Source organism: Mustela putorius, unplaced genomic scaffold (assembly GCF_011764305.1).
Source record: "Mustela putorius furo isolate JIRA1106 unplaced genomic scaffold, ASM1176430v1.1 tig00003853_pilon_pilon_pilon, whole genome shotgun sequence".
In the NCBI taxonomy this organism is placed as follows: domain Eukaryota; kingdom Metazoa; phylum Chordata; class Mammalia; order Carnivora; family Mustelidae; genus Mustela; species Mustela putorius.
In genome coordinates, this window is record NW_025422005.1 from 62,834,699 (window position 1) to 62,855,354 (window position 20,656).

General features: G+C 35.6%; 1 protein-coding gene across 2 annotated transcripts; it reads right to left on the reverse strand.

Annotated features, from left to right (window-relative positions):
• Positions 1-892: 892 nt before the first annotated feature.
• On the reverse strand, positions 893-20,362 carry ASB17 (ankyrin repeat and SOCS box containing 17). Of its 2 annotated transcripts, XM_004758170.3 has the most exons (4): positions 20,068-20,362; positions 19,834-19,923; positions 2,551-2,830; positions 893-1,160 (listed from the first exon to the last, which is right to left on the reverse strand). In XM_004758170.3, exons 1-4 carry the CDS (start codon positions 20,232-20,234, stop codon positions 954-956), a joined length of 744 nt encoding a protein of 247 aa, XP_004758227.1. In that variant the 5' UTR covers positions 20,235-20,362; the 3' UTR covers positions 893-953. The 2 variants fall into 2 exon arrangements, with proteins under 2 accessions (XP_004758227.1, XP_004758226.1); XM_004758169.3 differs by having other exon boundaries at positions 19,834-20,362.
• Positions 20,363-20,656: the final 294 nt, after the last annotated feature.

Below are 20,656 nucleotides of genomic sequence, written 5' to 3' on the forward strand. Positions count from 1 at the left end.
TTTTAACTATGTATGTTGATGGATGTTAACTAGACTTATTGTGCTGATCATCTTGCAATATATACATATATTGAATCATGTTATGATTCAATATATGTATATATATTGGAAAGTAATATATATGTCAATGATATCTCAACTTAAAAAGCACTACTGATCTAGTATTTAGAAGTATCACACACCAAAACACTAAAGCTCCATATTGTTTTGGGGCCTAATTAGTTCCAAATATTATCCATTTCTGTCCTTTTACTACTGACCCCCACCCTTTAGTTGACTAATTCTTCCCCTTCTTGGGGAAGGGATTGCATCTTAATTTCCTTGGCTATTCCTTACCACCAAGCACAATATTTTATTTGCAAAAGAATTCAATAAATACTTGTTAATAGGAATACACAATGTAAAATAATATTTACCTAGCTTAGAACATATAAATAAAAGGAACTTCAGAACATCAGTACGACCAAAATTTCCACAGGTAACAATTATGCTCTAACACAAAACAACTTTTAAGAGCAGAGTAAAATGGTAAATCTCAAATATAACAAAAATCTCATAATTTGTCTCAGAAAGGTAATGGGCAGAGTCATATATTGATTTAAAATGGGTTCATTTAGGGTGTCATTTGAAATTATATATATACTTTAAGATTTACTTATTAATTTTAGGGAGAGAGCATGAGGGGGAGGACCAGAGAGAGAGGGAGAGAGAATCTCAAGCAGACTCCTGCTGAGCGTGGAGTCCAATGCAGGGCTCAATCTCATGACCCTGAGATCAAGACCTGAGCTAAAACCAAGATTCAGACACTTAAATGACTGTGCTACACAGGCACCCCTGAAATTATATTTTCTAATGAAATATCCAATGCAATGAAAATTTGCATGAAGTTAATAGTTTATTAACTTCTAAACCATACAATGGTGAGTATCCTTAACTCAGGACAAAGATGTATATTAACTTTCTAAATTCAGGTAGTTCTGTAGGCGAACCGGTATTAAAAGTGAAAATATTCCATTTGGGAGCATATTGTTGGTCAGTAGTTGAGCCCTGATGGTTATTCTGCAAAGATGTAATAGTTCGCATGGATCTTTGTATCTTGTTGAAGGAATGTAGTCCAGCCAATTAGAAATAATTGGACGTCTTCCTAAACTTAGCTGCGTCTGAAGAAAGGGGAAATATTTTAATTTTGTAAAACTAATCACTGGTTAGTCCAAATTATTAGCATTTTTATTTTGTATTTAAATTCACAAAATAGGTCTTAAATTTATATAACCCTTATAATATTTTTTTACAAAGCTTTTTAATGAGCCAAGTGTTTTTATTCCCCTTTTATTCTCACAGTGATACATAAATTTTAAATATGTCTAAGGAAAAACATTATTTCTTACAACTACGAATCTAATGTTTTTCATTTTAGACAGATCACGCACTTTGTTTTATCAGCTTCTCCTTCCAGAGTAGTGTTGTCAAGTTGGCTATACACCAGAATTATCCAGGGGACTTTAAAATATACAAATGCTGAGGTTTTACTCCAGAAATTTTGATTTGTCTGAGGTTGGGTACAACAACATAAATCTTAAAAGTCCTCCCAGGTGATTAAAAACATTGTAGAACAAAATTTCATACTGCTAAACTGTGAGAAGTCTTGATAGGAACCTATCTATATGAAAAGATAAATTTTCAAGTTTTAGTTACGATACCCTTTTAAAGATTTAATTCTAGAAGCTGAATGTTAATTAAGTTGATTTAAGAATAAAGAATACAGACATTTCTATATTATAGAGATACTTCTCCAGTAGAACCTGTAATCTGTAGACTATATGGTACTTTTGCTTAAATGATATATAAGTTTATTATTTATTTCATATTTAGCTATTCGAAGAATATCTGGTATTTGCCTTAGCACCTTAGCACCAAGCATTTAGCTCATTGCTAGGGTATAAGAAATAGTCTCTGCTCACAGAAGGGGGAGTGGGAAAGGCAGAAGCAGGCCTTTGCTGAGCAGAGAGCCCGATGCGCGGCTCGATTCCAGGACTCTGGGATCATGACCTAAGCCAAAGGCAGACGCTTAACTGACTGAGCCACGCAGGTGCCCTGAGGGATAGATACTTTTAATTGCACAAATATTTTAAGCCTTTATATTTTTATTTCCTGGCATGTGATTATATTTGTGAGGAGAAATGTAACTCATTTTCAAATATTCTGTAAAGAATCTTGTTAAATTTTTAGTTTATGATGTTCTTAAGACATAGAAATCCTAATAAACACTGTTGTGTAATTAGAATATAATAATGACATACATCTACTTAATTACTACTTAAAAAAACTATAACTTTCTAAATATTTAGAAGACAAAGTCATAAAATAAAGGACTAATGTTCAACATAATTTAGATTTTACCTGTTTTAATTTGTAAGCCTACACTTGATTTTTAATTTTTCACTGGATATAATTCATAGATAAAAAACCAAATTCAATCTTGTTTCACAATTTTATCTTAAAATTATTGATCAATATTTGAGCCCAAACCCAAAGAACTATTTTGCTTACCTCTATTTCCCTGATTGAAATGGCAGCAAGCACTCTGGAACATAGCACTAAACATGTTTTGGCATCTTCCTGGATGTCTACCAATTCATGATCAACCATTATTCTCACTCTTGAAGGGTAGAGCAATATTGTTATCACAATGTTGATGGGGTTTTTTTCTCTTTCTAAGATTCCATATTGCAGGAGTATTTTCAAGATATTAGATTGTCTTGTCTGAGCTACATAGAGTAGAGGTGTGATGCCACTTAGTGGACTTGGGCAATATACTGGTGTGAAAGTTCTGTAAATCAAACAAATGAAAGCTTCACTGAATACAGAATTAAGAATTGTGGTAAGCACTTTGTCTTAATAGTAATGGGGACATAATAGTATTATCTTAATTATTAAATGTTTTAAATGACTTTTAATGTAACTTTACCTTTATGTATATCTTAAAAAGATTTTTCTATTCTATGAATCTAGACCAAACTGAAAGTTAAAAAAAATAAGAAAATTCCTATTACACATTTAAACTTTGCACTTGTAAAAACAAACAAAGATTTAGATGTATGGAAAGTTTACTTTTACTTTTTTTTCCAGAAATTTTTTGTCATGTTATGTTAGTCACCATACAGTACATCATTATTTTTTGATGTAGTGCTACACGATTCATTATTTGCATACAACACCCAGTGCTCCATGCAATCCGTGCCCTCCTGAATACCCATCAGGCTCACTCATCCCCCTACCCCATCTCCCTTCTAAAACCCTTCGTTTGTTTCCCAGTGTCCATAGTCTCTCATGATTCGTCTTCCCCTCTGATTTCTCCCCGCTTCATTTATCCTTTCTCCTAATGTCCTCCATCCTATTCCTTTTGTTCCACAAATAAGTAAAACCATATGGTAATTGACTTTCTCAGTTTACTTTGACTAATAGCAAGTATGCTTCTCACTGGAGAAATCTTATTGTTATCAGAACCAGTATTATAAAACTGAGGTAGCTCTGGAAAATTTAAAACAGAAAAGGTAAAAAGGCTCTTTTAAATTTCACTTTATTAGTAGAATAGTTATGTGACCATTTTGATACCTTTTTATTTGTTTTCTTCTTGGTCAGTCATGAATTGAGTTTGGAAATTAGATGAGAAAGGAATAAGTGCAACTAATGTAATCTTATTTTTTTCACTTAAATAAAGTTAGAGTTGGTATTTTTAGGTTTAAGCAATGAAAATTTTATTTTTTTCTAATTTTATGTAGTCCTTTCAATTGAAATAGATATGTTTGCTAATGAATTGGTCTCTATATGTAGATAGGACATGGTATAACCAACCACAGGGGTTTTATATTATCAAGTCTTGATTTGGCCAAATAAAAATGTCTTTCAGTGCTAAAGAAAGGGAAGTTTTATTCATAATCCTTTGTTTCTGGAATTCTCTTGATTGGTCTAATAAAATACTAATGTTTTGTAGAACATGATACAAACTATAAATACTGGTTTTGGACAACTAGGAGAGCAAGGAGAGCATTATTCAAAAAGAGGAATTTTAAGATTGCATATATTTAATTAATGAGGGAGGCAACACAGTATAATGCTACAAACAATGGAGACTTAGGGGTTCTAGATTCGAGGTTTGGTTTTTCCTAACTTGCTCTGTGATGTTGGGTTAGTCAGCCTCTATGAGTCTTAGTTTCTTTATGCATTTGTGTTTTCATTTGCTGGTTAATTAATTAATTGAGCACTTGCTTGCACAGAGTGTACTGAGTACTAGATACAGAGAGATGAAGGATACAGTCCTTTCTATCAAGATGCTTTGCTGCTGCCCCTCGGAACAATTTGTTACTTAAACTGTAACCCCTGGAGATTTTACTAGTTGCCAAGCACATTTAGATATGGCCTTAAGAAATACATATACTGACAACAGGTCTTTGGGGAGAAGGACGATGTACGACCGTGAAGCTGGGCAGCTGGGGATGCCCGGCTCGCTCAGGGCGGAAGGCCGCCCCTTCACAGAAGCCGGGCAGCCTGGAACGCCCGGTCAGCTCAGGGTGGAACGAAAACCGCCTGCTTCCCTTTTTCGTTATCGCTCCTTTCTCTTCCCAGAAGTGCTCGTTCTTAGTTAGATGAGTCCTTTGAATGTGCTTAGTTAACTATAAACTTTATCTTCCTTCTTGCTTGTCTGCAAGACAGGATTAATGTTTGACCTTCATCAATCCTTCTGTTGGCTATTGTTTTCTATCCAATAAAAGTGAGACTGTGGAGTTGCTCGGGGCAGCAGTCCTTTTCGACTGTTGTCCCCTGCTCCCAGTCTTTTGCGGCTGACTTGTTTGTGCCTAATTCTTCTCTCCTTGCCGACTGGAAGTGGCAATGCTTATTATAGTCTAGTAAATGTAATGGACAAATAATTCAATAATACAGTACAAAATTATAATTGCTATGATAGAAACATGCTTGGTGTACTGTAGAAGCACTAAAGAGAACACTTAACTCTACCTGGAATAACCATTGTTCAGAGGTTATCTTGGAGCTAAGATTTGAAGGGTTAGTAGGTTTTTGTCAATAAAAAAAGTTAGAAGTAATGTCTCATTTACAAGCATATAGCAGCATTGGAGGACTGTTGAACTACCTATATAAAAAGAATGTTTTGTATTATATATGTTCTCTGTTGAAGTGTATTTAGAAGTCCTAAAAGCCTCCCCTGTAGTGATTCATTCCCTTATCAGAAGCTCCAAAGAGAACAGTTTGAAAATCCTTAGACCAACTAGTTTATCTCCAAAGCTTCATTGAGGGTTGAAATGCCAAGATTTAGTGATTAAAAAAAAAAGGGGGGTGGTGTAGTAAAGAGTAGCATCTTAGAAATTAAGAAGTTTAGTTTTTGTTGTAACTCTGCCGGTGTTACTATATATATCTTTCTAAATTCTGTGTATAAATATATACATTCTCTGTTGGAATAATCTCCAGATCAGTATTTCCCCAGACATCTCATCTTTTTCATACATCCTTCCAATATATATCCCAAATTGAACTCCTAAACTACTTCTCCTTCTGCATTCCCTGTCCTGCTTATTGGTATTCACTTTCCCAAACCACATTGCTTCCAACTTTTTCACAGTTTTTCATTTGTATATGTCCTTTCCCTGTCTTTTCAGTTCTGGCAAGTCTTGCTCATCATATAAGACTTCAATAAAAGACTGCTTTTGACCTGATCTTTCTTTTCTCATGATACTTTGTACAATGTTCTAGTAAGCCTATACCATTTTGGACAACTTAAAGTCTCTAATCTTTCATTTTCTTATCTTCAAAATAAATGGGTAAGCAATATGTGCAATTAAAATTAAAACTCCAAACATGCTTTAAAAAAAAATTTAAGCTCCACAAGGACAACAATTTTCGTCTGTTTAATCTACTATTATATCCCTAAATGCCTGGAATAATGCTTAGCCCAGAGCAGACACTCAAGTATTTGTTGATTTTTTTACTATTTCCAGAAAAAAATATATATATACAAAATTAAATTTATTCTGTGGCTTTTGGACCTAACAAGACTGTTAGTGAAGTGCAATCATTTAAATTTTTCAAGGGCAATCTAATTTATTCATCTTGCTTGTTCTTTTTTTTAAATCAGATATGTCTTTTTATTGAAGTATAACTGACATAACATTATATTAGTTTCAGGTCTGCAACATAATGATTCAATATTTATATACATTGTGAAGTGATTAATGTAAGTCTCATTACCATCTGTCCTCATAAAAAGTTAGGAAAAAAATTTTTCTTGTGTTGAGAACTTTCAAGATCTACTCTCAGCACCTTTCAAACATGCAATAAAATATTATTGACTATATAAATCATGCTGTAAATTACATTACTATGAGTTATTTGTTTGACAACTGGAAGTTGGTACTTCTTGACCCCTCTTATCCATTTGACTTAGGCTCAACCCACCTTCACTCTGGCAACCATCTTTTCTCTGTGTCTATGAGTTTTTTGCTTGTTTGTTTTGTTTTTTAGATTCCATATGTAAGTGAAACCATGTTATTTGTCGTTCTGTGACTTAGTCCACTTAGAATAATACTCTCAAGATCATTCCCTGTTGTCACAAATGGCAGAGCTTCATTCTTTTTTCATGTCTGAAATATGTATATACACTGTGTGTATGTGTATAAAATCACATCTTCTTTATCCATTCTTCCATTGCTGGACATTAGGTTGTTTCCATATGTTGACGATTGTAGATAATGCTGTAGTGAACAGTGGGGTGCATGTATTTTTATATTAACATTATTGTTTTTTTCAGATAAGTACTTAGAAGTAGAATTGCTGGATCATATGGCAGTTCTGTTTTTAATCTTTCAAAGAAATTCCGTATTGTTTTCCATCGTGGTTGCACCAATTTGCATTCTCACCAATATTGCATACGGGGTTTCCTTTTCTTTATACCATTGACACAACTTGGTTTTTTTTTTTTTTTAAGATTTTATTTATTTGACACAGAGAGAGATCACAAGTAGGCAGAGAGAGAGGGGGAAGCAGGCTCCCAGCTGAGCAGAGAGCCCGATGCAGGGCTCAATGCCAGGACCCTAAAATCACAACCTGAGCTGAAGGCAGAGGCTTAACCCACTGAGCCAGGCTGGCATCCCTATTTTTTGTCTTTTTTATAACAGCCATCCTGACAGATGTGAAATGATATCTTGTGGTTTTGATTTGCATTTCCTTGATTACTGATGTTTAGCATCTTTTCTTTTGTTTTTTTTTTTACTTTTTAAAATTTTGTTAATTTTTTTTTAGAGAGAGCGTATAGAGGGGGAAGAGGCAAAGGAAGAGGATGAGAATATCTTAGCAGGCTCCATCTCACAACCCTGAGATCATGACCTGAACCAAAATCAAAAGTTGAATGCTTAACCAACAGAGCCACCTAAGTGTCCCCTTTTCTAAATTTTTAATTTTTAATTAATTTTTAAAGTAGGTTCCATGCTGGGCATGGAGCCCAATGTGGGGCTTGAACTCACAAACAAGCCATCCAGGGCACCCTCGAAACATCTTTACATGCCTGTTAGCCATCTAGAGATCTTTTGAAAAATATCCATTCAGATCCTCTGCCAATTTTTTAATAGGATGTTTTTATTGAGCTGATGAGTTCTTTATATGTATTTTGGGTATTAGCCCCTTATTAGATATATCATTTGCAAATATTTTTTTCCCATTCAGTACCTTGCCTTTTCATTCTGTTGATGGTTTCCTTTACTGTGCAGGAACTTTTTAGTTTATTTTTGCTTTTGTTGCCATTTCTTTGGAGTCAGATCCAAAAAATACTGCCAAGAACAATGTCAGGGAGCTTACTGCCTATGTTTTCTTCTAGGAGTTTCATGGTTTCTGTCTTGCATTCACGTCTCTAATCAATTTAGAGTTAATTTTGGTGTGTGGTACAAGATAGTGGTCTAGTTTCATTCTTTTGCATCTGACCAGTTTTCCCAACATCACTTACTGAAAAGACTATCCTTTCCCCATTGTATATTCTTGTCTTTTTTATTTTTTTAACAATTTTTATTTATTTATTTGATAGAGAGAGATCACAAGTAGGCAGAGAGGCAGGCAGAGAGAGGGGGGGAGCAGGCTCTCCGCTGAGCAGAGAGCCCGATGATGTGGGGATCGATCCCAGGACCCTGAGATCATGACCTGAGCGGAAAGCAGAGGCTTAAACCACTGAGCCACCCAGGTGCCCCTATTCTTGTCTTTTTAAAAAATAATACTAATTAACCATATATGCATGAGTTTATTTCTGGGCTCTCAATTTTGTTCCATTGATCTGTGTGTCTGTTTTTATGTCATACTGTTGTGATTACTATCTTTTTAATATAGTTTGAAATCTGGGAGCGTGATGCCTCCAGCTTTGTTCTTCTTTGTCAAGACTGCTTTTGTTATTCAAGATCTTTTCTGTTTCAACACAAATTTTAGGATTGTTCTAATTCTGTGGAAAATGCCATTCAAATTTTGATAGAGATTGCATTGAGTCTGTAGATTGCTTGGGTGATATGGACATTTTAATAATGATTCTTTTATGCTGGCGAGGATGAGGAGAAAGGGGAACCCTCCTACACTGTTGGTGGGAATGCAAGCTGGTGCAACCTCTCTGGAAAACAGCATGGAGGTCCCTCAAAATGTTGAAAATAGAGCTACCTTATGACCCAGCAGTTGCACTACTGGGTATTTACCCTAAAGATACAAACGAAGTGATCTGAAGAGGCACGTGCACCTGAATGTTTATAGCAGCAATGTCCACAATAGCCAAACTATGGAAAGAACCTAAATGTCCATCAACAGATGAATGGATAAAGAAGAAGAGGTATATACATACAATGGAATACTATGCAGCCATCAAAAGAAATGAAATCTTGCCATTTGTGACAACGTGGATGGAACTAGAGGGTATTATGCTCAGCGAAATAAGTCAAGCAGAGAAAGACAATTCTCCTATGATCTCCCTGATATGAGGAAGTGGAGATGTAACGTGGGGGGGTTTGGGGGGTAAGAAAAGAATAAATGAAACAAGATGGGATCAGGAGGGAGACAAACCATAAGAGACTCTTAATGTCACGAAACAAACTGAGGGTTACTGGGGGGAGGGGGGAAGGAGAGGGTGGTGGGGTTATGGACATTGGGGAGGGTATGTGCTATGGTGAGTGCTGTGAAGTATGTAAACCTGGTGATTCACAGACCTGTACCCCTGGGTCTAATAGTACATTATATGTTTATTAACAAAATTTAAAAATTATTAAAAAATGATTCTTTTAATCCATGAGGACAAAATGTCTTTCCATTTGTGTCTTCTTCAATTTCTTTCATCAGTGTCTTATAGTTTTCAGAGTACAGATCTATCACCCCCTTGGTTAAATTTATTTTAGGTATTTTATTCTTTTTGATGCAGTTATAAATGAGATTGTTTTCTTCATTTATTTTGCCAATATTTCATTGTTAGTATATAAAAACACAACAGATTTTTGTATATTGATTTTTTTAGCCTGCAACTTTCCTGAATTTATTTAACTATTTTGATGGAGTCTTTAGAACTTTCTATATATAAAATAATGTCATCTGTATATAGTGACAGTTTTCCAATTTGGATGTATTTTATTTTATTTTTCAATTTATTTCAATTTATATTTTATTTGACTAATTGCTTTGTCTAAGACTTCTAATACTATTTTGAATAAAAGTGGTGAGAGTGGGCATCCTTGTGTTGTTCCTGATCTTAAAGTAGTGGTTATATTGTTAGTTGTGGGTTTGTCATATATAGTATTTTTGATGTGAGGTACCTTTCATCTATACCCTTCAATTGATGGTTTTTATCATAAATGGATGTTGAATTTTGTCAAATACATTATCTTCATCTATTAAAAAGATCATAATATTTTTATCCTTCATTTTTTAAATGTGCTATATTATGTTGATTGATTTGCAGGTATTAAGCTATCCTTACATCCCTGTAATAAATCCTATCATGGTGTATGATCCTTTTGATGTATTGCTGAATTTGGCTTCCTAATACTTTGTTGAGGATTTTTGCATACATGTTCACCTAGGATATTAGCCTGTAATTTTATTTTAGTTATTTTTTGCAGTGTCCACATCTGGATTTGCCATTAGGGTAATTATGGCCTTATAAAATGAGTTTGGAAGTGTTCCCTCCTTTTCAGTTTTTGGAAGAGTTTGATAAGGATGGGTATTAAGTCTTCTTGAATATTTGGTAAAACTCACGAGTGAAGCTGTCTGGGCCTGGACTTTTGTTTGTTGGAGAGTTTTTGATTATTACTGATTCAATCTCTTTACTAGTAATTGGTTTATTCAGACTTTGTATTTCTTCACAGATCAGTCTTGGAGGATTGTATGTTTCTGGGAACTTATTTCTTTTAGGTTGTTGAATTTTTGGTGTATAATTGTTTATAATTGTCTGTAATGATCCTTTTGTATTTTTTTGGTATCAGTTGTAATTTTTCTTTCATTTCTGATTTTATTTGGACTCTTTCTTGATGACTCTGGTTAAAGGCTTGTTAGTTTTATCTTTTCAGAGAATCAGTTCTTAATCTCATTGATCTCTTCTATTTGATCTTTTGTTTGTATTTCATTTATTTCTGCTCTGATCTTATTTCATTCTTTCTACTAACTGAGCTTCATTTGTTTTTCTAGCTCCTAGTTTCTTTTGTTTGTTTGTTTTAAAGATTTTATTTATTTATTTATTTATTTATTTATTTAATTGAGAGGAAGAGGGAGCACAAGCAGGGGGAAGGGTGGAAGGAGAAGCAGACTCCTGGCTGAGCAGGGGGCCTGATGGGAGGCTCTATCCCCGACCCCCCGGGATCATGACCTGAGCCAAAGGCAGACACTTAACCAACTGAGACACGCAGGCATTTGTAATTTTCTAGTATTATTCTTATTCATTTCTAGTGTCATACTATTGTGTTTGGAAAAGATAGTTGATATGATTTCAGTCTTGGATTTATTGTGAGTTGTTTTGTGGTCTGACATATAATCTGTCCTGGAGAATATTCAGTGTGCACTTGAGAAGAATGTATACTTTGCTGTTTTTATATGTAGTGTTCCACATATTATATATAATAAGTCCATCTGGTCTAATGTATCCACTAAGATTAATATTTTCTTACTGATTTTCTGCCTGAAGTATTAATCCATTGATGTAAGTAGCATATTAAAGCCCCTTTCTATTGTTTTATTGTTGTCAATTTCTCCCTTTAAGTCTGTTAATACTTGCTTTATATATTTAGATGGTTCTATGTTGGGTGCATAAATATTTACAAGTGTTATATCTTATTATTGTATTGACTTTTATTTTTATATAATACCCATTTTTTGTCTTTTATTATAGTCTATTTTTTTTAAAGATTTTATTTATTTATTTGACAGAGAGATAGAGATTACAAGTAAGCATAGAGGCAGACAGAGGGAGAGGGAGGGAGAGAGAGAAGCAGGCTCTCTGCTGAGCAAGGAGCCCAATGTGGGGCTCGATCCCAGGATCTGAGGCCATGACCTGAGCCAAAGACATAAATCCACTGAGCCACCCAGGTACCCCACAGTCTTTATTTTAAAGTCTGTTTTATCTGGTGTAAGTGTAACTACTGTAGCTTTTCAGGGTAGGGGGTTTCCATTTGCATGAAGCATCTTCTTCTATCACTTTACTTTCAGTCTGTGTGTGTCCTTACATATGAAGTAAGTTTCTTGTAGGCATTAAGGTGGAGGGGTAGTGCAAAAATGGTACGTATCATGCCAGCACTAGCAAAGTAGAGGGAGAATGCTGAAAAGATGTCCACTGGTGCCTTGTTACTGGAAAGTCTCAAAAGGATCTGTCCCTCCAGCAGATACCTCAAGGTTAGCAATGATTCTCTTTCACATATGGTCTAAACACTTTTCAATCTGCTGCTTTTGTACTTGGTCCCAAAGTGAATGTGTTTTCTTGCAAATCCTCTTAGAGTGAGGTCTCCATTTCCTATAGCACTATTTTTTCTGAATGTAAGTCCTGTTGGTTTTAAAGCCAGGTGTTTTGGGGGCTTATCTCTCCAGTGCAGGTCCCAAGGGTTGGAGTGGCTGATGTGGGGTACAAAACCCTTGCTTCTCAGCAAGAAGCTCTGTATTTGTGAGATCACTCTCAGCTCCTTCTGTTTGTGCCAGGGGTGTGGTTTTTGGCAAGACCACATCTTTGCATCCCCTACCCATTTAATATGGCTTGTTAATTTTTTTTAATTTGATTTTTTGAGTGAGGCTGGAGAGGGGCAGAGGATGAGGGAGGGAGAGAATCATAAGCAGGATCCAGGCCTAGCATGGAGCCCAATGCAGGGCTCTGATCTCACAACTTGGAGATCATAACCTGAACCAAAATCAAGAGATGGGTGCTTAACCAACTGAACCACCCAGGGACACCAGTCTTTCAATATTTTGCTCTGGATGATCTGTTCAGCTAATTTTGGGGGGGTCTTATACAGATTTGTTGTATGCATTGGAGGAGGTGAGTTCAGGATTCTTCTATACTACTGTCTTGAACCACCTCTGATCTTGTACACTCTTAAGATATTTGACTAAGAATATTGTTAAGTATAGGCATTCAGGAGACTTGGGGGATAAAGATACCACAAATGGTCCTTCGTAAGATTTGGGGGTATTAGTTGATTTTAAAATATTAAGATTGATACTACATTTAGAAGTAATTTTGGACCAAAAATGTTGAAAACCATAACTAAAAGTCAAATAGGCTTAAAATGAGATTTAAAAGTCTAATCTGTACCCAAATGACATGATTAATCCTCATGTTTAAAGAGCATGTTACTGTAAACCAAAATTTGCTTAATCTGTACTGACAGTTAATTATAATGGTACTTATATGGATGGAGTAAGGCAAGCACAGCAAGAATTAGTTTTTAAATGTGAAGTTAATGAACTGAACCCTCTGTATCTGAAAACCTGTCATATATGCTTATGAATTGGGGCATAATATTTCCATATAGACATGCAGAGAATGATTCAGTTTTATAGCTGTACTAATTATTTCTATTTTTTTCTACTCCCCTTTTAATTTTTAGCCACCAAATTTAAGGGATGCTTCTCTATAATTTTATTTCTGATATTTAAGACAGTTGACTTTCTTGGAACCATGTTTTATGCTAACTTAGTAAGGCTATTTTCTCTGTTATCCACCTACCTCTTTGGCTGTTCCTTTTCAGCCATCTTTTACTGGTTTCTCTTTCTCTGCCCTTAATATCTAAGTAGAGAAGATTTGGCCTTTTGACTAATTTTCTTTTGACTTACTGTTCTCAGGCAATTTCATCCATGACCATAACTTCCATTACTGTCTATTAATTTATTCAACAAATATTTATTGAATGCATACTGTATACCAGGCTCTGTTTTAAGGTACTTGGGATATATGAATGAACATAACAAAGATGGCTGTTCAAATTTTAGCAAGGGAAAACAGCACAGAATGAAAATAGGAAAAAAAAAGCAAATTTTATAATATGTTAGAAGATTTGCTAAAAAAAAAAGAAAAAAGAAAAAGTAGAGCAGTATAAGAAGTATGGAAATGCTAGGGGTGTATATGAGGGCATTTTCCAATTTTAAATAGGATTATAGGAGAGGACATTACTGAAATAAATAAAATCTTTTAAAAAAAAAGTCCCTAACCTTTAATGCCTGGTCTTTAGCTCTGGGGAAGTGTAAATCAGACTACAGCTTATTCCTTGCTTATTCTTCTGGCAAGTGCTTGTTGGGGAGGGGGTCTGGGGCAGAGACTCAGATGCTATCCATGGCCCCGCTGGGAACTCAAGATGGCAAAGTCATAAGGGCAAGAATAACTCTGAAACATCAAGTGTGAAAGGGCCAGAGAAGGCACCAAAATGTTACATAGTGAGTAAGGAAAGGTTTGGCACAGCTGGTGACTGGGCGGGCTTCCTGGAGGAAGGGGCATTTGACGGAGACTTGAAAGAATGGCTTTTTTAAAATCTTGAGTTTTGGAAGGGGAGCGAGGCCAGGGGAAGCCCCTGACAACACAGGAGAGGCGAAGCGGGAGGAGGCAGGGACTGCGTCAAGAAGGACTAAGTAAAGAAGAAGGAGATGAAGAAGTTAGCTATTTGGATATTTAAGGATCCTAAAGCAGGAGTGTTCCTGGAGTGGTGAAAGAGAAGAGTGAGGGAGCCATTGTGGCTGAGAGAGTGAAAAGGGCAAGGAGCAGCAAGAAACAAGGACAAAGATAATGGGAGGCCACATCATGTAGATCCTTGTAGATCACTGAAAAGACTTCCATCTTTTACTCTAAATGAAATGGAGAAGCCATTGGAGATTTTGAATAGGAAAAGCATTGTGATCTTACCTCTGCTGAGAATTTGTTATGGGATAGGAGGAAGAAAATTACTTAGTACAAGGCAATAACAGTAGAGATGGTTGGATTCTGTATATTGTTTGAAGGTAGAAACAACAGATATCCTGACAGATAAGATGGGAATGTAAGAGAAAGACACATCAAGGATGATGGTATCTAGGTATCTACTGTACATGGCTATCCCTTAGGCAGTATAAACTCTTATGTCCCAAACTGAATTTTTAGGTGCTTCATAACAATCTTGATAGATTTGTGGCATGACCATTGTGGTAGGCTGGATAATGGCCTCTCAAATTGGCAAAAGGGATTTTGTATATGTAATTAATAAAGGTAATGATGTTGAAATGGGAGATTATGCAGGTGGACCCAGTATAATCACAAGGACCCTTATATGATGTGTCAGAGAAAAATAGAATTAGGGTCAGTGAAGGAGCTATGACTCTACAATGCTGGCTTTGAAGATGAGGAAGAGGTCATGAAACAAGGAATGCAGGAAGCCTCCAGAAGCTGGTAAGGAAACCCATTCTCCCATACAGGCTCTAGAAAGAACCAGGCCTGCTGACCTCTTGATTTTAGCCCAGTAGCTTCATTTTGGACTTCTGACTTCCAGAACTAAAAAATAATACATCTCTATCATTTCAAGCCACTAAGTTTGTGGCAATTTGTTACAACAAGAGGAAACTAATATAACTACCAATCAGTCTTAAAATTTAGAAATTCGAAATTAACTTTCTCTTATGCTCTGCTTCTAATCACTCACTGTTTTGTTCTATTTAATAATATCTCTTCCTTCTCCTATTGTTATTTAGTTTTTTTAAAAAGATTTTTATTTATTTATTTGACAGACAGAGATCACAAGTACGCAGAGACAGGTAGAGAGAGAAGAGGAAGCAGGCTCCCTGCTGAGTAGAGAGCCCAATGCGGGGCTCAATCCCAGGACCCTGAGACCATGACCTGAGCTGAAGGCAGACGTTTAACCCACTGAGCCACCCAGGCGCCCTGCTATTTAGTTTAAGTTCTCATTATGTCTTACCTGAACAGTAGTGCTATCAAAGAATAGTCAGAAGTAGGAGAAGATGGTGGCAGAGAAGAATTAGTTCTTTCTCTTAAAACTATTATAGATATACATGGAAGCTAAGTTAGCAAGGAGTGCCTACTATGCAAATTCAATTTCAAGCAACTTCTCCAGTCACCTACCTCTTTTCAATAAAAATTTTTCCATAACCCTTTTTCTGTGGAAGTTCTGGACTTGCTAATGTACCTGGAGTGTTTGAGCTGTCTACTGACTGGTCTCCTTGCTTCTAGTCCCAGCCTCCCTCTCCAGTGTAATCTTCAAATGGGAGCTGATGAGTCTTTTCATACTACAAATCTGACTTTCACTGGTTAGGCATCACTTATGGTGTAAATTTTAAATTGCTTAGCATGGCCTACTAAGTATTTCAAGATTTCACTTCTAGGCTTCATCTTTAACTACTACCCAATTTCCTATCTTACTTTTTAGCAATTGCAGAATTATCTAGACAATTATTATTATAGACAATTCTGGTAATCACTGGATGCAACATGTTGTTTCTATCTCCTTTGGTTTTAGTCATCTGCCTCTGCCTAGATTACTTCAGGAGCTAAAGGGAGAGAAAATTTCATTTCATCTTTTAAAAATCAATTTAAGACATCTTCTGTTCTGAGAGCTTTCTTAGGTGTCTGCTCCTTTCCAATAGTGTTAACTTCTTTCTCTGTTCTACGTGCACATGCTTCTAATTTTGCATTTATATAATATGAATAATTTTTATGGTTCACTTACTAGTCTGTGAACTTTCCAAAATCAGGAAATATGGCTATTTGGCTATTTGGCTTTGTATTCCCCCAAAACAACACAATGTTTCGCACTTAAGAAAGTGCTTAGTAAATGATTATTGTTATTTTAGCTGAATGGTATCATCTCTCTTTAACAACTTATGGTCTGTCATACAGTGGCATTTAGATTATTATTGCAGTTTTGTCGTAAAAATGAACAAACTTAAGTTCCTTTCCCTCATTAATTCTATCTCCTCTCCTCCAGGGATCTATTTACACACTTCATTATTATAATGGCTAAATTATCATGTTGGAGTGTATACCAGAGATGGTGACCAAAAGATGCTGCTGCTGTAAGAATAAAGAACAGCAGATAATAGGAAACTTAAGGTATTCCTTATGGGGACATAATAGCTGTGTTCAAATATTTGAAAGGTTCTCCATAGCTCTGGGGGCAGAATTGGAGAAATGGAGACAGATTTCTGTGCATGATGAGTAAGAAGAATCTAATAAAGCTACATAAAAATCCACTTTCTATTTCAACAAAATCTTGATTGAACTCTTGCAATGTATCTATATAGTTCTAGACACTGAGGATCCAATGTTGAGGAAGTAATCAGGGTTTTTCCCTTCACGGACCTTACTTTTAATGACAATGGATAGTGAGCAAACCAATGGGGGAAAAAAAAACAGCAGCAAATGAACATATAGTGATCGATGCTGTGCAGAGAATTAAAATAGTGTTGTGATAATGAATGAGTGGCTTCTTTAGATGAGACCAGAGAAGGCCTCTTTGAAAAGATGACATTTATACTGTATTCCACCTGATTAAAAGGAACTAGTTACAGGAAGATCTGAGTGAAGAGATTTCTAGGTAGAGAGACCAGTTATTATTATTTTATTATTTCTTAATTTTAATTTTAAAAATTTGAGTATAGTTGGCACACAATGTTTCATTAGTTTCAGGTGTACCACCCAATGACTTGACAAGTTTATACACTATGCTGTGCTAACAAGTATAGCTACCATCTGTCACCATACAATGCTGTTACAGTATCATTAACTATATTCCCTATCCTGTGCCTTTTATTTGTGTGCTTATTCATTCCATAACTGGAGGCTTCTATCTCCCATTACCCTTCACTCATTTTACCCATCCCCTTAACCCCCTTCCCTCTGCATCCATCAGTTTTTTCTCTGTATTTATGGGTCTGTTTCTGCTTTTTCTCTATTTATTCGTTTATTTTGCTCTTGAGATTCCACATGTGAATGAAATCATATGTTATTTATCTTTCTCAGTCTGACTTATTTTGCTTGTAGGTAATTGTCATTACAGGACCTTCAGGCAGGAATAAAATTGAAAATATTCGAGAAACAGAAAGGTCTGGGTGGCTGGAATGTAGTGTTCAAGGGGAAGAAAGACACAAGATTGGATTTGGTTGATATAGTGAGAGACCAAATTATGTAGTATTGAGTTTTATTTCACTTATAGTGGGAAAGATTTGGAGGATTTTAAGCCTGGGTGATATAATGTATTTCACATTTTTATAAGGCTTTTCAGGCTTCTGAGTCAAGAATAGATTATAGGGGTTGAGAGTGAAGAGTGGAAGATGAAAGACTCTTATAGTCTATAGCAGTTGTGCAGGTAAGAGGTGAATGTGGCTTCATCTAGGTTAAGAATGGAGGAAAGAAAAGTGTAATTGGGGTGTGTTTTAGAGACAAAGTCAAAAGGACTTGCTAATATGCTGATGAAAGAAAGAGAAGAATCAAGAATTAATCCTGGATTTCTGTCTTGAGCGAAGGATAGAAAAAAGGGACTATTAGGTAGGGAATCCAGGAGAAGGAGCAGTTTGACAGGGAGAGAGTGAGTTAGATTAATATTCTGTTTTATTCCTGTTAAATTTGAGATGCTTTGTGGAGATGTTGAGTAGACAACTTTATATAGAAGGAATCTGGGGCTCAGAGGAAAGGTCAGGACTGGAGAGAGAGACTGGGGAGTCATTGGCATACACATACTATTTAAAGCCACGGGACTGGGTAAAATCTTTGAAGGAAATGGAACAGGCATAGCTGGGAAACAGAAGGATCCCTGGGCAAAGGAATGGTTTACCTCACAAAATAGGTAATTAACCGCTAGAATTATTCAAGTAGAGACCATATTAGCATCAGTCAGAGATGTTCAACATAGAGATGCTGCCCGGGGTGGAAGTTTGCTAATGAATTCATAGATCCCATTTGAATCTAAGTAAGATTCTATGATTCTGAAAGATTCAGATGCTGTTGTCATCCATAGAACTGGATAGTAATGTATTTTACTGTGTGGATGTATCTAAGTCAAGATTTCTTGATTTTTAAAAAACTGTCACTGAAGACAGTTGTTAATGGCACTGTATTATATCCCACTGTGTGTTTCTCTTCGTTTTCCTTCCACTCCTTTCAGTTTTCCCCTTTTGCTTCCCATTTAAAAGTTATAAAAATGTATCTTCTCTTCCTCTGTTTTACCCCATTTTTTCTTTTCCTTGGGCCTGCCAGGGACACACGTAGGCATTACTTAGTCCAGCTAGTGACACTAGAACCTGCTGCTCTTTGCAAAAGTTACAGATATAATGGTCCTTAAAACAACCACAAGGTGCTATTTGGGGGTTTTATTTACTGATATTCCAGACTGCAGCTATTAGTTCGTGTACTTGGGTGATCATTAAGCAAAGCAATCTAGTGGTTCTCCAATATCACAGTGGTGCACAAGAGAACAGCTACTTCAGGCAGAATCTAAATTGGTTTAGACTTTAGCTGATCTTATCTGTCTTGTTTTTTAGCATTCTTGCTCCTGTCATTGTGCTTAGCTAGTATAGTACCTTATACATAGTAAGGATGGTATATAAATAATTTGTTGAATGAGTGAACAAATGCACATTGGTTCTAATCAAACTATTATCCAATACCATAGAGTTAGAGATACTGAAAACTAAGTAACTTTAGAATCTATATTATGACTTCCCAAAGAGTACATTGAATATTTAATCCAAAAGATCCTCAGTAGTATTCATTAGCTAGCTTGACATTTCAGAGTACGTGAAAATTTTGTTCTAGAACAGACTTAATCAGATATTTGACTTCATTGTGCTCACTCTTGAAGAATTTGGAGTTAAATTTATCAATGTTTAACATACAAAAAGGGAATTATTATGTTTAATAACTATTTCTAAGTGAATATATGTGTATATTCTGAATTATACTTTGAAATTCATTTTATACACACACACACACACACACACACACACACACACATGTTATTGGTATGCTCAAGAAGAAGAGATCGCAGTATTACCCAAAATATTGTCTGTCTAATTAGAGAAATCTAAGTTGTTGAACATGCCATTACCTTGAGCACTAACATGTAAACTTTATATAGCACAGAACCTCTAGAAATTTATTGGTACATAATAATGTGTGTAGAGGGGGAATTATTGAATCAATAATGAAGGAATGAAGGAGTAAACACATGAATGGGCAATCAAGTCAGGATTCCTTATCCATATATAGCCACTATGCATATTCATTTTAGAAAAAAAGAAGTAAAATAATCTCCTAAAGAGAAAATTTCTCCTTTTATGGTGAAAACATGAGATTATTACCTCCATATCAGTGCCAGGTTACAACTTCTGTCTTGAACATAGTCCTTTGTCTTCTTGAGAAGCAGTTCCACAAAGTCAGGGTTACCTTTTCTGGCAAAAACCCAGTACAGAATTGTATTCACACATATTTCAGTAAATTCAAGATTAAAATTTAGTTCAAAACGGTATCCTGATTTTTCCACAAATGCAATATAATCTGAGAGTAGTATGTCAAACCCATCCAAGTCGACATACCTCAGAATTTTTGCCAGGGTTCTGTAAATCCTAGGTTCATAACAGTGATATCCCCATTGACCCAAAAACTGCAAGGATGGTCGTTTAACGATTTTGTCAATGAGATTGCAGAATATATTGCTTCTTAGACAAGAAGTCTTACGGCATAATTTAGAAGATTTACTCATTGCTATTTACGGCAACAATATAGAAATAAAATCACAGGCAGTCATACTGTAATCCTTCAGTTACATATTTTGATAATGTGATAGGCTTTACTCCATAGACAGGAAGTGCCCTTTAAACTGTAGTCAGAAAAAATATCATAAGAAATATTACCATAAAGTACTGGGTGACATCACAATAGATGGTGATCTGTCATCAGCATAGGTCAGAAATTTGGGATCTTGTATATCACTGGTGACATTTGAGAGAGACATATTGGACATAAATGGCATGTGTGATAGCTAAGAGCTAATATTTTTAAATCTAAAGCTTCAGCTCAAGCCAGAATGTATTTTTGTGAAGTACTGAAAGCATGGTCTATACATTTGATAAAATAATATTAATAACCAGGTTAATTATTCCTTTTAGGCTGTCATGTTCAGCA